The 17,642-nt window shown below is 33.7% G+C and overlaps 1 protein-coding gene across 5 annotated transcripts in view; it reads right to left on the bottom strand.

Annotated features, from left to right (window-relative positions):
• The window catches only part of LAMA2 (laminin subunit alpha 2), an 811,978-nt gene that overhangs the window by 145,176 nt on the left and 649,160 nt on the right, over positions 1-17,642 (bottom strand). For all 5 annotated transcript variants that reach the window (XM_074187557.1, XM_074187558.1, XM_074187559.1 and 2 more), the window contains 3 exons: positions 11,620-11,731; positions 4,843-5,005; positions 2,754-2,964 (listed from right to left, as the gene is read on the bottom strand). In XM_074187557.1, coding sequence (XP_074043658.1) covers positions 2,754-2,964; positions 4,843-5,005; positions 11,620-11,731 — 486 coding nt within the window. The remainder of the gene's footprint in view (positions 1-2,753; positions 2,965-4,842; positions 5,006-11,619; positions 11,732-17,642) is intronic.

Below are 17,642 nucleotides of genomic sequence, written 5' to 3'. Positions count from 1 at the left end.
CATTTGGACTCTAATGTCACAAGTCTCTGATGTGCTACATGAGGAAATAGAAATGCTGAAGAAAACAAATCGGTTTGTGAGGAGGTAATATAATTTTCTCAACCTTGGAGTATTGATTTTTTAAGACATTTGAAGGAAGAAATGATGACTTACATAGAAAAATAACAGACACTCATTTTGAAAAAAGCAAATATTAGTAACTACCATATTGCTTCTTTTCTGTCTCTATACTTTTTTTGTAATGAGAATAAACTACTTGCATACTGAGAACATGGATGAAGGTACAAGAAAGGAAGGGTTTTAAAAATTATTTTCTATTCAGATACCATCTAATTGAATGAAAGGAATAGAGAAAGCAAGAATACAGGGTGCTTACTGTTTGTTATCTAAGAAAAATCTTTTGGTTTGGTAGAAAAAAAATGTCCTCTTCTCAAATAAGGTACATATGTCTAAATCAAAATTCCTTGAAAGATTTAACAAGAGATAACTTTATTCAGTGATCTCTGGTTATTACTATTAAATGGGATATAAAATAAAGAGGTATATACTTGCCAAAAATGTTTGCTGTTGTTATGGAGTATGGTTAGCTCTTATCTGTAGATGACATTGGGTTAATTATCAACTCTGAGGAGGATTGAATATAGAGAGTAGAGACTGAAACAAGGATCTTATCACAAAGTCTAGACAAGGAAAAAATGAGTACGTGAACTAGAGTGGTTATGATGTCTGGAGAGCTTATGCTGTGAACTTAGATGATAGGAACCATGATAGAAATAGGGAGTTAGGAGGAAGGGAAAGTTTAGATTAAATGATAATGAGTTCTCTTTTAATTATGTTGAATTTTGGGCTGCCATATAGAATATATAGGTAGAAATAAAGCAATTGGAAATATGGGAAAGAGAATGAAAGACATTTCTGTTAAAGAAAAAAATTTAATATATAGAAGTTAATGAGATTATCAATAGAGATAAAGGGAAGAGAAAAGGATAGAGGATAAAGTCTTGGAAGAGATCCACTCATAAAGTAGAAAAGATCTACTAGCAAAAGATAATAAGGATAGTTAAGACAGGTGGGAAGAGAACCAGGACAAAGCAGTGTCATGAAAACCAAGGTATCCAGATAAAAGGTATCCAGAATGGGGGGAGATCAACAATTTCAGAGAGTCAAGAAGTATGTATACTCAGAAAGGCTTTAGCAATAAAAATTTAATCATTGATGATCTTGGATACAACATATAACCTGAGTGGTAGAAACAAAACTAGATACACCTATCTCTATTGAAAAAACTAAGTGGAGTGATAATGCCTATTTTCCAGATTTTTTCAACTATAGATTAGATGTATAATTCATATAGTGTATATATAATTCATATAGAATACTTATCAACACAAATATATTGGATGAATTTGCATGAGGTAGACCCAAATTTGATTTGATTTCCTTTTGGAAAAACATAGTTTCATCATTTTAATATCAATTTCTTCTGCAATTGCTCTTCTGGAGTAGGTCTTCTGAGATTCATGGAATACTATACTTCCTTCTTCAAATTTGTTTGAATAATATTTCCTTTTTTCCACTTACATGGAAAAACAATTTGCAGCATTCATTTAAAAAAATTTGAGTTACATATTCTCTCCCTCCCTCCCACTCCTAACCCCTCTCTGAGATAGAAGTAATTTGTTACAGAATATCATTCTGTAATATCATTACACTAAATATTAATTCTACAGAATTAATATTGTGAATCACCAAAGGATAATGGAGAGTATAAATATAAGTAAGTAGCCACATATCACTTATGAATATATGTTTAAGGGCAAATAGCCTATTAAAGGATACCATCAGAAATATATATTGCTGGGATAAAAAGTGGAACATTTGTGAAGCATGAGAAATGAATAATTAGATTATCCAGGTTCTCTCTCTCTCTCTCTCTCTCTCTCTCTCTCTCTCTCTCTCTCTCTCTCTATATATATATATATATATATATATATATATATATATATACAGTGTCATGAGATCTAGAGGAAAATATTGGGTTTGTTTAGGATATTTACTAGTTGAGAGACTTGTCCAAGGCTACTTATTGGCAAGTTTAGGACAATAGTCCAGGACTTCTAATAATCAGTCAGGTTTGTTTCAAATGAACCACATAAATTTGGATAGCTTTAGTTTAACCGAGAGAAGAGTTGACAACATGGAAGAAAACTTATTTAAAAAGGAGATTATTTACTTTTTCTTCCCACTAAAAGAGCATTGTGCACCTTAGTCAAAAATAAATTATTTGTTACCCTCCTCACCCTCCTAACTTTCATCGAGATTTGTGTGCCAAAGTTGGTAGAGTTTTTTTTGGTATTCAATCTACATGCATTTAAAAAAAACACAATTTGTAAGTATCCCTTGTTGACTTATTTCTTAAACCCTTCCTCTCTGTGTTGTGGCTTTTTTGTTTTTTACTTTTCCTTGTTTACTCCTAATCTTTGCTCTACCCCAACTAGCCCTATAGATTCAGCTCATGATCTCCACCTCTGATTTTTCTTTCCATCCCCAGTTACCCCAGGTTTTTGGTTCAATACCCCTACTTGGTGGACAGAGCACTGGCCCTGGAGTCAGGAAGAGCTGTGTTCAAATTCATCCTTAGTCACTTAATAATTACCTAGCTGTGTGACCTTGGGCAAGTCACTTAACCCCATTGCCTTGCAAAAACCAAAACAAAGTAAATCAGAACAAAAATACCTCTACTTGGGACTTACCTCCAGAGCAGTCATATTTTTTTGGTTTGTTTCAGATAAGCGATCAGCCTCTCTGATTTTATTGGTAGCTTCTTTTAACAAATCCTGGGCATCATCTATTTTGCTTTTGTAATCAGTCAGTTTATCCCTAAGCTCTTTTTCCAGCTCTTCATTTTTCCCCCGGGATTCTCCAAATAACTTCTTTACTTTCCTCAGAAGGGCTTCAGCAGCTCTGGAAATACACCAACCCCAAGAGCAGGTCATAAACCCACTTCACAGCTGTATTTTTATTATATCAAATTATGCACAAAAGTTAAAAAAAGAAATAGAAAAGAAAGCATTTCAGGTATAGAAAAAGTAGTAAGTAGATTCCCTGTTATTGAGGCAATTAGAAAATTGGTACTTGAAAAATCACAAACCATTTTTATGAGAATTAAAAATAGAAGTCTTTAGATCTTATATGATGATTTTGGAAGTGAGATGCTTTTTCACAGTCATTCTAAGAATCAGGCTGATGAAGTGAGTTTTATGAATCACTTCACTTGTCAAAAAGCATCACCTCATTCACCATAATGAGACACTTGGAACACTTCACCATTAGTCTGAATGAAGGGGACTGAATATTGATATCCCCGATTTGAAGCTGTCTTTGAACGGAAGTCTGACAAGCTCCTTTTTTTTGACTGAGTATTACTATTACTCTTCCCCTATTCTTTTCCTGTCTCACCTCATTTTTTGTACCCTACCCTATCATAGTCACAAACATTCTGTCTCTGTGGCTGCGCAGACATACATCTTACCTCCGAAAATGATATAAATTTGAAACAGACTTTTCATAAGAAAAGTTGTGCAGAAAATATATTATGTCTTGTAATAACCATATGGTAATGCCAGCATGGCAGAGAAGATAATATGGAGACCTAAGTTCTCTGCAAGTGTCTTGGCCTCTGTGAGCCTCAGGTGATTCTCCAAGCTCCATCTGCTAAGCTTTTTAACATTGATGAATCAGAGAATTTGGTACCCTAAAACCTGGGATTAAGATTTACTAATACATGTATGGTCGTGGGCAAGGTACTTCAATGGGATGCAATTTCTAGTGTCCCTATTGGCTTCTTAAACCATCATCCTTAGATCCTCTACATATTCTTTAATGACAACTTTATAACTGTCTCACAATTCAGCTATTCCTGAAGTTTCTGTTATCCTGTAGGCATATATATGTGAATCCATTTTTCTTGAGTTTTTATGTGCTGTTGGTTTTACCATAGCTCTGCCTTTCATTCTTCCTTTATCTTGACAAATTTCAATCATCACCCAATTATGCTACTGATTCTTTTAGTCTCTTTGCTAACTTTTCAGGATACAATTTCTAATGGAAATATACCTAGTATGCCTAAAATGGTGGAACTTACATGGAAGATATTGAGATAGCTAATTCTGAATGATAAGAACCTCTGTTGGCCTACCTTGAAGCTGAAAGCAGCATTTTTTCATTGGCTATGTTATAATTGGAACTGTATCTTTAAACTGCTGAATAACTGCTTTTTCTTGATTTTGTGTCCCCAAGGAGTTAGAGAATATATTTGTATGTCCTTCCTATATCTTTGAAGTAAATATTCTTTTTTTTTCAAAGCAAATCTTATGTTAAATGATTAAATGAAAATGATATCCTAGTTATTAGACTAAAATTGGAAGCAACACAATCAGTGCAGACCTGAACAAATGTCACATAGTTGAGAATCTCCAACTCCTTCAGAGAACCAAAGAACCCGCTTAAGGTTGGAGATAAAATGAAATAGACCTGGCCCTGAAGAGTGGTGCAATAGGAACTCATGCTATCTATGGATAATTGTGTCAGGGTTTTATAGCAAATTAGGTGTTCTCTTGGTTCCTTTTTCCATTTTCTCTTTATTCATTCCCATAATTAAGTATTCTATTTTTAACTTCTTCTTTTTAACATTTCTCTACCAATACTCCTCTCCCATGCATCATTGAAGGAACTTTTTACCCTCTTCAGGTGAAATGTTTAACTGAGACATTTTAGAGGTTAAATAGATAAGAAAATTAAAAAAAAGTTAAGCAAAAGGAAGTTTATGATATATTGACTTACACCAATTCATCCTGGGCCACTTCATTTTGCATATCTAGATTTTTCTGCCTTAATTCTACCATCATCTGATCAATCTCTTGCTGTAGGTCCTGAAGACTTTTCTCTAAGTCTTTGTCCTGGGCTCCAAGAGTTTCATTTAGTTTTATAGCTTTTTCATTTACAGCTATAGGGGGTAAAACAAATAGTGCAGGTCAGTAAATAAAAGTGACATATTCAATAACAGTATTTAACATCTACTCATCATTGCAATCTCCAAATGTAATATAATATGCTATGTGTAATCCTGCTTTGAAACATAAAGGCAGTTTATACAATGATTAGCAACAAATAGTGAAGTTTGATAGATTCCCTAAGATTTCTTATTATATCCTATTTTGGGACATCCAGGTCACTCAGTGGATAGATTGCCAGGCCTGGAGTCAGGAACACCTGAATTTAAATCTGCCTCAACACTTAGTATTTTTGTGACCCTAAACAAGTCATTTAACCCTGTTTGATTGGTTTTCTCTTCAGCAAGGCAAACCACTCCAGTATCTTTGCCAAGAAATCCAACTGACAACAGTAGAGCAAAAAGATTTGTGTAGGTTCAGATAGAGCCCCATATCATCTCAGTTTGAGCATAGTCAATTTTGTGAAATACTTTCCACCTACCAATGCAAGTGCCCACTCATTGCCCATTTGCTGAGAGATGCTACTGTTAGTCACTTGTCTGTGTAGTTGCTGTTATTATCTTTTATAAAAAATGAAATCCCCATTCATTTTTTCTCGTCTGTTGTCTGAATTCCTCAGTTTTTCACCTACTAAAAACTATATGTGTGTAATATCTATGCATATTTATATTACATGTGAATATATTTGATGTGAATTTACTTGTAGATACATATCAAATAATATATGAACATATATACAACACATATGCATTTGCATACACATATGTATGTGTGTGTAATAAAACTCCTAATGAAATCTGATATATTTTAGGTCTTAGACCCACAAGATAATGTTGGAAGGCATGGATACTCTACCAATCTCCAACTTTCCTGTATTGTTATTATAATTCATTATTCTTTTTAGACCAACCTTCTTTAGATATTTAAATATTAAGGGACAGAGTTAAATTCAAAAATACCAAATAATCCTCTTTACTTTCCCCTAAATCTGTTCCTTCACATGACTTGACCACTGGCAACATGGGGATTCAGTGGAGTATAGTGCTAGACTTGGAGTCATAAGTACTTGGTTTCAAATGCCTCATGCCTCTGATCTGTGGATCACTCTTCTAGATATACCTGCCTACTGAATCTCCATTTTGCATCTATCTCATTATGATCCTATTTTATTGAGAGATTTTCAATGATTTCCTATTATTTATTAAATAAATTCCAAATCCTTTGCCTGGCACTTTTATTTTCTTCTTTGTCTTATTAAATCCCTCCACACACTTGATATTTTGGCTGAGTAAGATTGGAAACAAAAGGAAAAGGAGATGGCAAAGTATAAGATAGCATCATGGATCATGGATACAACAAATATGAATTTGCACAGATTTTGAGAGACAGAGGAGGACAGAAGGGGTTAGCACACTATGGTCCACGAGGTTATAAAGAGCCAGGCATGACTGAATCACTGCACAATAACAGTAGACCTGTTCTTTTCTACCACTGTGGCTTTGCTCACATTCCTCATGATATTTGAGGTACTTTCTTTTGTCATCCTTTTTTACCTGTTTAATTGTTACCCATCTCTAAAAAACTCAAATGCTATCTCTTCTAAGGAGTTTTTTCCCCTAATCCTTTCAGTTTCTCTTAGGTCCCACACTGACATTCAATTTTCTGGTTATGTAACTAATTCCTCTTCAAGACAATAGGGTTCATGAGGGCAAGGAATAATGTTTTGTTCTAAACTTTGTTTCCCCTAATACATAGCAAAGTCCTTTGCTCATTTTTAAAAATAAAAGTGTAATGATTTGAAGGCAAAGGGGGAAAATAGTTAAAAAACATGGCAGAAATGACCAGAGGCAAATTTTGTAGTCAATGTGATGTGTAAACAACTGAAAGAAATCCCTAGTGTGGGGACAGAACTGCTTTAGGAGAATTTTTGTTGTATTAAGAAAGGCATATTGATGGATGAGCTCTAATTTTTCACTGCTTAAAAGCTTGGGAGCAGGAGTTCAAATAAATTTCAACTGAAGAAGAATATATCATCCAGTCCCTTTTAAAATGAACATGTTATTGGCACTATTTTATCACATGTGAATGCCTTCTCTATTACACAGCACTCAAAAGAACTGTAAAATGAATGAGTACCTCTTATATTTTCATAATGAATGAAAAAAAAATCCCGACTCTATGCCATGAGAAATAGATTGAGTGACCTAAATTTGCTCTCAGAAGCTACCCTGAAGTCTTTTGGTGGTAAATGCATTTTTGCTTTTCTATACAGACGAATGTTTGTAATTCTAATGCTGCAAGACTAAGCACTTCATGAACTCATCAAGAGTCATGAAAAATTGGAGATTATGAAACTATACTTAGATGAGAGTGCCTTAGATTCTAGAAGTTGACTTGCTGAAAAGAACTCATGCCTTTAGGGGCATTTAGGGTAAATGTTATATTTCCTTTATTAAAAATACACACACACACACACACACACACACACAGAAAGTCCATGTTTCAAATGATCTACAGGGCCACTTTTAGGTCCCAAAGTAATTTGCTTCCTTTTCTGAATCTTTATCCTGTTTGTGTTAATTAATTGTTATTTATTGTCTTTGGTGGAAAGGAAAATAGGCATGGATGGGTTATACATCTTGCTTAAATTTTTTGCTGGAGCGGCCTTGGAGTGAAGTTTTACATAATCATCCTCATAGAGGGTTTGGTTCAGCTCACTCACATTTTCCTCATTATTTGAGGTTACAAAAGGACATTTCTTGGTATTTTGACACTGTCTATGTTTGTTGCTGCTTTGTTTAAAATCTTTATGCAAGTGCTGTTAGGGCAGCTAGGTGGTACAGTGGATAGTGTCCTGGAGCTGGTAGACTTATCTACTTGAGTTTAAATCTTATATCAGACATTTATTAGTTGTGTGACCCTGGGTAAGTCATTTAACCTTGTTTGCTTCAGTTTCCTTATATGTAAAATGAACTGGAGAAGAAAAATGGAAAATACTCCAGTATCTCTGCCACCAACTTCCCAAATAGGGTTCCAAGGGTGACATGACTGAAACAAATGAACAACAGCAACAACAACAAATATTGTCTTCTGCAAACTTAGTGAGGGCAGGGCTAAGTGGCTCACAGGAGGAAGGGAAGGAACTGGAAGGATAAGAGGTAGAGTAGAAACAAAAAGGAAGAGCAGAAGAATGAGTCAGTTTTTACACATAAAGGTTTGCAGAACTAATAAATCAATCACCAAACATTTATTAAACAGCTTTTGTAGCAGGCACAATCCTAGGTGCTGGGGATATAAATACTAAGGTTAAAAAAAAGTTCTTGTGTTCAGGGAGCTTAAATTCCTTTGTGAAAGAATTTTTGGTAGTAAAAGTTTTGGGGGAATATTTACATTTTCTCTCAGCCACCACTAGTCCATAGCCTGGTAATTGGAAAAAGATGACTCAGTATTCCATGTCTCTTGGATATCCACATAAAGAAAGGGAGACAAGATCCTCCCATTATCACAGCATCATAGAGTTAGTGATGGAGGTACTTTAGAGGCCATTTAGATCAACTTCATTTTACAGGTTCAAATGTTGAACCCAGATGGTAACTAATAGGGGTTAATTAACATGCCTAATTAGGACAAGGAACTGAAACCAGACTCCTTAATTCAGGCCCAAGTTAAGGATGGGTAGGGTACCAGATCCAGAGTGTATAGAAGTCTCATCTTCCTGAGTTCAAGTTTACCCTCCTGGGTAAGTCACTTCACCCTGTTTGCTTCTATTTCCTTATCTATAAAATGAACTAGAGAAGGAAATGCAAACAACTCTAGCACCTTTGCCCAAAACAAAACAAAACCCAAATGGAGTCATGAAGAGTTAGAAGAAATGACTGAAAAAAAAAAACCTCAAGGGTAAAGCAATGAATATGAAGGACTGCAAAATGAGAGAAATTGAGAAAAAATAATGAAACACTGTCATCACACTCTTAAAATGTACATACACACACACACACACATATTCATTTACAACAAATCTTTGATTAAAAAATTTTAAATGATTAATCTTTGGAATAGGCTGGCAAGTGCTTAATGTTAAGGATTTGAACAAAGGGCAAAAGGCAAGTGTACTGAATAGTTCTGCCATAGATAGTCTCAGGTATCTATAATCACAGCTGACATGAAGATTTACTCTGAATTGGAGAACTATTGATTATACTGAGGCCATAGAGGTACATTAGGACCAGGATCTCTGTTCAAATCTCACTTTCAAAACTATTAATGTGATTTTGGGAAAACCACAACCTCCCAGAGACCTTCAGTTTATTTATAAAATAAGAAGTTTGGACTAGGTGACCTTCAAGGTCTAAATCTGTAGTTCTAAATATATGACCCTATGATGCTGAAATGGACACTAAAGGTAATGTTATATGACTTCCCTTCTACACTTAGTGCATAGGTTTCTTTCTTAGCATCTAAGAGAAATATTAAGTCTATGTTTGAAGACCTCTAGGGAAAAAGAATTCATTACCTCATGAATCAGCCCATTCCATTTTTGGTCAACTCTAACTGGCAAGGGTTCTCTCTGCAAATTGAACTAAAATATTAATGACTACATTCACATCAACAATTTGAGAAGTTCCCTTTTTAGAACAAATGATCACAGGTTTTGAGGTGGAAGGAATCATATAACTCACAAAGCCAAGCCCACTTATTTTACAAATGAGGAAACTGAGACTCAGAGAAGTTAAACAACTTTTGTTCATGACCACACAGGAATTATAAGAGCCAAGATAAAAACACAATTTATCTGACTCCAATTTCAGTACTTTTTCCAAATCTGTGAGAATTCCTTTTGGAAAAATATTCATCAATTTATCATTGATATTCCTATTACCCAATCAAATTGTTTCTTTGTAAATTCTTTTTTCTTATGCTTTTTTTTTCTGATTTGTGTCTTGATGCTATTATGCCTATAGTGATTCTATATCTGAATACCTGAGAGTAGTTATGGAAGCTATAGAAATACAAAAGACAATCAATCACTTAAAATAGACATAGACTGCCTAAAATCTTTAATGGGTTCCAGGAAACATGATGTTAGTTGAAACAATCTTACAGGAATAGCTTGTTTTATAGGAATAATGCTTTAAATGGACAATGGGCCAAAAGATGTTGCAACAGCATTCTACAGTTTTATACAGCCTTTGTTAAAACATATTAATAAGATTATTATAAAGTTATATGGAATAGTAGAAAAGGCAATGAAGAATGAGGATCTGGATTTGATTCCTTATTAGTTATGTAACTAGCACCTAACACTTAGGTAGGGGTTTAGTAAATGTTACTTAGGCAAGTAATTTTATTGTCTTGAGGTTCAGTTTCTTCATCTGTAAAATCTAAGTGATAATACTTTAACTACCTCTCTCAGAGTACTAATGTGAAGAAATGCTTAATAGTCCTTAAAGCATGAAATAAATTGGAACTATCATTGATAAATAAAGCATGCTGGTTGAGAGTAATATTATATGGGATGTCTGTAGTTATTCTTCAGTTTGAGGAAGACAAATATTATTATCTGGAAAAGAATATGGTACAAAGACATATGGTTCAGATTTTTATAGTAGGCTTTCAGCGTTAAAGTTTACCTGTTACTTCTCCTCAGGTTCAAACTAGGATACTTTTATAATGTAGAGCTCAATGTAGGTATGACATCTCTCAAGCAAACCTTTAAATGACTCCTTAATCCTCCAGGGCATCCTGTCTTATTATATTTAGATATAGGGCATGGCATAATACCAAAAATCTATGAGAAAGTATGGAAACCAAAACATGGATTTTCATTCCTAGTTTCTAAAGGCATCTATTTAAAAATATGAAAACTGGTTTTAAAATGACTTCTCCAAATAATATTGGTATTTAATAAACATCTTTTGCTCAGTATTCTTTTGCCTCTCTAAAAAGCTTCACATTCTGGACATTTACCCAAAACTAGTTTCTGGTCTTCTGCTTTGATTCTCAATCAGACTGGTAGATGCCAAGAAGATAAAGGGCCAGGGCAATAAAACATCTTATGGCCGGGTGACACATACAAACTCTAAGCAACAGATGCTCATTAACAACCAGTACTAATGTACTTTAAAAGTCATTTTGAAGAATAAAAATGTTGAATGAGTATACCAAATGGAATGAGAAAATTAGCCTTTTTTTCCAAAATTAAAATCTTTTTAATTGCCTTGCAAATAAACTGGAGCAAAGCATAAGGTGGCCATTAGTTATTTAACCATAATAAGTCTTTCCTCAAGAATTAGACCATTCCTAGAGGAATGCCTTCAGTTTATTGCTTTCTGAGTTCATAATTACCAATTCACAAACTGTTGCCCTGTACATCTCTGGATTATAGGCAATATGCTGATATTTTTCCTGAAATTCTTAATAAAAAATTTTTTGAAGAACACAGACTGTTAAATCCTAATCTGTCCTCTAATACAACTGAAATGTCACTTCTTCAGCCAACCATTTATTGAGCACTTTCTATGTACAAGACATAAGGTTGTTCATAGTCATGTCAGTGTATGTGCACAGAGACTTGTGAACTCTGTTTTTGGAGAACAAGTTAAAATACCTTCCGCATCTTGGACAATTTCCTTAACAATTCCTCCCAGAAGCTTTGCTCTCATGTTGGTTCGCTCAGCATCCTGCCCAGTCTGCTCACCATCTGCTGTCACCTTGGTAGTCTAATGATCCAAACACAGGAAAAACATAATTAATGAATATGATGAAGCTCCAGCAGGATATGCTCTTTCTGGCTACATTTACTTTCAAATGTTACTTTGGGCCAAAGGCAATCGATGAATTATTGATCAGATGTACTGGAAATGACACTCTATGCTCAAATATACAATTAAACTTTATTACTTCTTACACTAAATGGAAATCAGAGGGCTGTAGTTGGCTTTTTAAAATCTGTGTACAGTACTGAGAATCATACGAGAAGAGAAAATGAGATCCTTCTTTGGAATATTTTAAGGCAATGTTACCAGCAGTTTTTAAAGAATTCTTTAGTCTCCATGTGTAGCATATAGCTTTGCCATCTTTTGATTTAGTGAAGAGGGGATAGAGCAATCTAGTCTCAAGACATCTGTGAGGCATAGAAGTCAATCTTAATTGATATTATAAATAAGTTTGATTTTATAGGTACATTTTAAATAAATACAGTAAAGAAATAAAGAAGATAATTTTTTTTTAAAAAAAGAAAAATTATGCTTTCAGATGCTAAGTAGGAAATGCTAATTATGTGGTATATTAGTGAAATCATTAATATTGACTAAGAGGCTATAAATGACCGGTAACTTCCAAAACACATTACAATCTGAGAAGAACAACAATCATAGGACCACACAGAATCCTATACAAATAATGATCAAAATGTAATCTTATCTTTGTTTTCAAATTAAATGATCTTTAATAATAATAGCATTTATGTAGTACTTTAAGCTTTATAAAGTACTTTAAAATATTATCTTATTTTATCAATATAACCCACTTAAATATTCATATAAAACATTACTCTAAGTAAACTAAAATACTATGTCTACATTTAACTTAGTGATAGTTCCTGTATGTAGTATTTAGAGATTTATGGCACCATGAAATATATTTGGATTTCATTTCTCTCACTCTTCCTTTTTTTTCTCTCCTTTAAAAAAAGATTTCTTTTTTCCTATGTATACCTTTATGTATAGTTTTACCTTTATATGAAAGTAAATGCATTTCTATTGCCTTTCACAAAAAATGGAAAATATAGCCACAATAAATGAATAGGAAAAAAATAACAAAGTAATTCAGTGATGTTCTGATTCAAGTCCAAATTGGCACCAGAGGGACTCAATTCTATATTTGCCTAGAGAAACTAAATTATTTTCAAGCATAAGAGGATTTTAAATAGATCTAAATATCTAGTCAGTGCGATGTTAGGTAAAGGCTCCTATATGAATTATATTCTACTTAGGGGATTCTCAGGAGACTTAAGCAGTCTAATTTATTAGCCATGATAAATTTCTTTGAGGTCTTTGGATAACAATTGATATAATAGCTCTAAATATTATCATGTCATTTTTCCAACTGCAAATGGAAACATCACAATTCAAAGGACAGACTAAGAAATTCTTTGAACTTTTTGTACTCCTTTAGAGTTAACTGCTATAACTACAATAATTTTAATGGCATCAGTCAAGTCTTTTAAAAATGTTTCAGGTTCACTGATCATATTATAATATTGGAATTATGTTCAACTTAGAGTGGTTACTCTTTGCAGAAGCAAATGATGTCTAAATCCCTTGAGTTCTTAAATTCCTGAGTAAATTTCAGACTCCCTGGCTCAGCATTTAAGACTAGGTACTCTACACTCTAGCCCATTTGGATAAGCCACCGTTCTCTATAATTCCCATGTATGACATTTCCCTGATGCCTTGGCTCATACTGTTCCCTTTGCCAGAAATGCCCTTCTTATATTTCTCCTGTTAAATATCCACCAGTCTTTTAAAACACAGCTCCAAGACTACGTGATCCAGAAAGGCTTCTTCCTAGCAAGTAATAAGTCACTTCCTTAGACTTTCCACAGACATCCTTTAGCTGCTTTTCATGATTTACTTTGTATTATAATCATTTGTATACAGGTTATATTATCCAATGAGAACAGAGACAATGTAGCATCAACTCCTAATTGAATCTGCATTTGAATCTAAGTTACTTAGATCTTTCACGGGGTGATTTCTGATTGATTTTTCTTAAAACCTGATTTTGTCTTAACACTTTTCATATTGATGAATTTGGTAGATAAAAGGTTCTAAAAGCATTTTGTAGTAGTCATAACTTGAAGTCTCCATCTTCTTATATTTCTAACTGCAGATAGTAATTTTTAAAAGTCACCTAGTGCTCCAGGCAACTCCCTTGACTGAGGTTCTTAACCTTTTTTTCTTTTTCTGTCATAGACAGCTTTGACCTATGGATTTCTTCTAAGAGTAATGTTTTTAGGGGAGGCTGGGTGGCACAGTGGATAGAGCACCGACCCTGGAGTCAGGGGGACCTGAGTTGAAATCTGGACTCAGACACTTAATAATTACTTAGCTGTGTGGCCTTGGGCAAGCCACTTAACCCCATCGTCTAGCAAAAACTTTTTAAAAAAAAGAGTAACATTTTTAAATTCATAAGATAAAATACATGAGAACAAAAGAAACCAATTATATCCAAATCCAGGTTTTTTTTTTAGGTTTTTGCAAGGCAAATGAGGTTAAGTGACTTGCCCAAGGCCACACAGCTAGGTAATTATTAAGTGTCTGAGGCCGGATTTGAACCCAGGTATTCCTGACTCCAAGGCCAGTGCTTTATCCACTACGCCACCTAGCCGCCCCTAACTATGCCACCTAGCCGCCCCCAAATCCAGTTTCACACACACACACACACATTTATAAATATATTTGTTAAGACAAGCGCATGGTAAGTACCAAAGTAATTTCAAATTGCTATTAGTAAAAGATGTCATCTTTTAAATTCTCAAGAGCAATGAAATCACAGGACTACTTCACATTTTATTTTGAATCATGATGCAGGGGTAGACTCTTCCAAGGAACAATAAGAGATTGAATATATTCTGAGCCTACACTAGACTCCAGAATTCTTCCCTTTTATTCTGAAGGGTAAGAGTATAGCCTCCTATTCAAAAGTTTGTTATGACTTGATGCCATGGAAATTTTCCAGCTCTTTGGGGAGCTGGATCGTCCTCATTAAGGATCCTTCCTCATTGAGAAAGATGATCTACCTTGAATGTATATAATATCACTTATTTGTTTAAGAATTCTTCCCCTAGATATGCATCATTTGGAAAATGATCAAATAAGTTGTGGAACTTGATTGTGATATGAAATACTAATATGCTAGAAGAAATAACGAATAGGAAGCTTTCAGAAAACCCTGGAAAGATTTTCACTGACTGATACCAAATGAAGTAAGCAGAACAAGGATAACATTATACATACTAAGAGTAAAATGTAATAGTCAACAGTGAATAATTTAGCTATTCTATTAACTATACAGTGATTCTGAAGGACTTCTGATGAAAAATACTATCTGCCTCCAGAGAAAAAACTGAAGTCGGAATGTAGACTGAAGTATACTTTTTTAATCTTTATTTTTCTTTGCATTTGTGTGTTTTCTTTTACATTACTAACATGAAATATGTTTTACATGACTGTACATGTAGATTCTATCTCAAATTGTTTGCCTTCTCCGTAAGAGAAAAGAGGAGGGAGAGCATTTGGAACTCAAAATTTTTAAAAATAAATGTTAAAATTTGTTTTTATAAATAATAGGAAAAAATGGAAAATAAAAAAAAGAATTCATCTAGTGATAGGTGCTAACAGTTCCTGCCTAGCCTATTTCTCTTGTAATTTTTTTAAATAGTGTGATTTAATAGTCAGGTTACAAATACATTCTGAGTTTATCAAGGCATATAATGTTCTAAATCCAATTCTGACAAATTACTTTCAAATTTTTCTAGAATTTCTAGTCAAAGAACATTTTCTTCCCCAAGTTAATGTATGTTCTTGAATTTATTTAATTTTAGGTTGTTGGATCCAGTGTTTCATGTTCTTTTCATTTGGTCAGTTCTACTAATCTACTTTTCTACTTTTAAGCAAGCATCACATTGTTTTGATGATCACTATTTTTCTTTTCATTATTTCCTTTGAGATGCTAGATCTTTTGTTTTTTCAAATGAATTATATTAGTTTTTCTTTCTTGGTAAAGGATATTCTTGGTACTTTGCTTGTTTTAGCATTAACTCTGTGATTTAACTAGACCTATCATCATTTTTATTATATTGGGGTAGTCTATCCATTATGCCTCTTCAAAGACAACGACTAAAGTTCTGGCAGTTCCTACCAATCAAATATTGTTTCATTGATATGTTTCTTATATGAGAATGATTCTTACTAAAAATGGAGACTCATCATTAGGAGATGATTATTTTTTAACCATGACAACCCATAAAATATAATTTTTAGAATGGTCACATATTTTCACATTTATCAAGGATATAGTTGGTTAAATATTAGAGAGAAATAGGTGTGCTTCATAAGAGAACAACTTTACAGACACATGGTCAACTGAAGATGCTCTGAATACAAGATCTTAAGTTTGTTTTTTTTAAACTTTTTTTTAAATATCATGTAATTAGATTGGACAAAGTAATTCAATAATGTATATTTCAAGAGGTGCTAGGTGGCATAGTGGATAGAGCATCATCCCTGGAGTCAAGAGTACCTGGGTTCAACTCTGGCCTCAGACACTTAATAGTTGCCTAGCTGTGTGACCTTGGGCAAGTAAACTTAACTCCATTGACTGAAATTAATAAAAATAAATAAATCTAAAAATTGGAATTTCTGGAACTGCCCTTGTCAGGTAATCTAAATTGCTAGGAATTTTCAGATTCACTGAGAAAACACTACTGGTTGTAAAAATTCTATACTTGCACACCTGGGAGATCACTTGGGTACTTGTGAAGTGAAACACTATACTTTGGCCACTCTCCAAATGGAATTCCATAGCTATTGTGTTTGTAATTATTTACAGTTCCATAAGGATACCATTGTCAAATGAATAATATTTTACTTGACCTCAGGGAAAGAAGTTATCCTTTTCCCTTTCCTAAAATTGCAGAATTTCTTCTCTTGGTTTATAGTAATCCTTTTTTCAAAACATGGATTGGAGAGACAGGCTCAACAATATTCCATAATAGTTTAAGGTTTTTGTTTTGAAGGATTCAGAATACTTTTATATCAGTTTACTCATGTCTCTATTTGTCATCTCTGGGACTTGTGAAACTAAAGCAGTCCTTCCTGACCCAAAGTCCTCAGTTTGTTTGGTGACCCCACTTTTTTCTAATAGTATGTAAACTTCATCAGGAAAGTGACCTTCTCTCCCCAGGACCAAAACACTGGAACTGAAAAAAATACATATTCATTCATTTAGTCATTACTTTATTATCTTTTGTAACTCGATGCAGTTTTTACTTTTATACTTAAAAACAAAAACAACCAATATGATTTTGATCAGTGTAGAGTGGACATAGTACCTGCACTTATACAACTCTCTTGATCCTTTATGGATTTCTAGAGGGGAAGGAAAAAATTGGCTTTGTGAAAAGGAACACCATACAATAAGAAATAGAATTTCTGGTTGATTTCAACTACTGACTGACTGATAATGAACTTTTTATCATTTAGTTAAACTTGTTTTTGAATGATAGACACAGAGACCATGGTTGAGTTCATATTGAGAAAATCATCTTTTTTTTTTTTGAGCCCCTACACAAAACTTATTGAACTTACTAGAGTCTTCCAGATCTTGTATTCCTCTTACATGGTCTCTTAGAATACAAAGTCACTTCTGCACAAACATGTAATCTCCTTGAGGACAGGAACTATTTCCTTGGTGACCTATGGGCTTAGTATATTGCTTTGCACATAGAAGAGCTTTAAAAAATATTTCTTGAATTATTGAATAAAGCACTAGAATAAGACTTGCTTTTTAACAGAGGGAAAAAAGTGAAATGACATGAGAAATAATAGAGGTGTTTAGTGATAACCA

Source organism: Macrotis lagotis, chromosome 5, assembly GCF_037893015.1.
Source record: "Macrotis lagotis isolate mMagLag1 chromosome 5, bilby.v1.9.chrom.fasta, whole genome shotgun sequence".
Lineage (NCBI taxonomy): Eukaryota > Metazoa > Chordata > Mammalia > Peramelemorphia > Peramelidae > Macrotis > Macrotis lagotis.
Note: the sequence above shows the minus strand (reverse complement) of the source record. Positions and strands in the feature narration are given on the sequence as shown.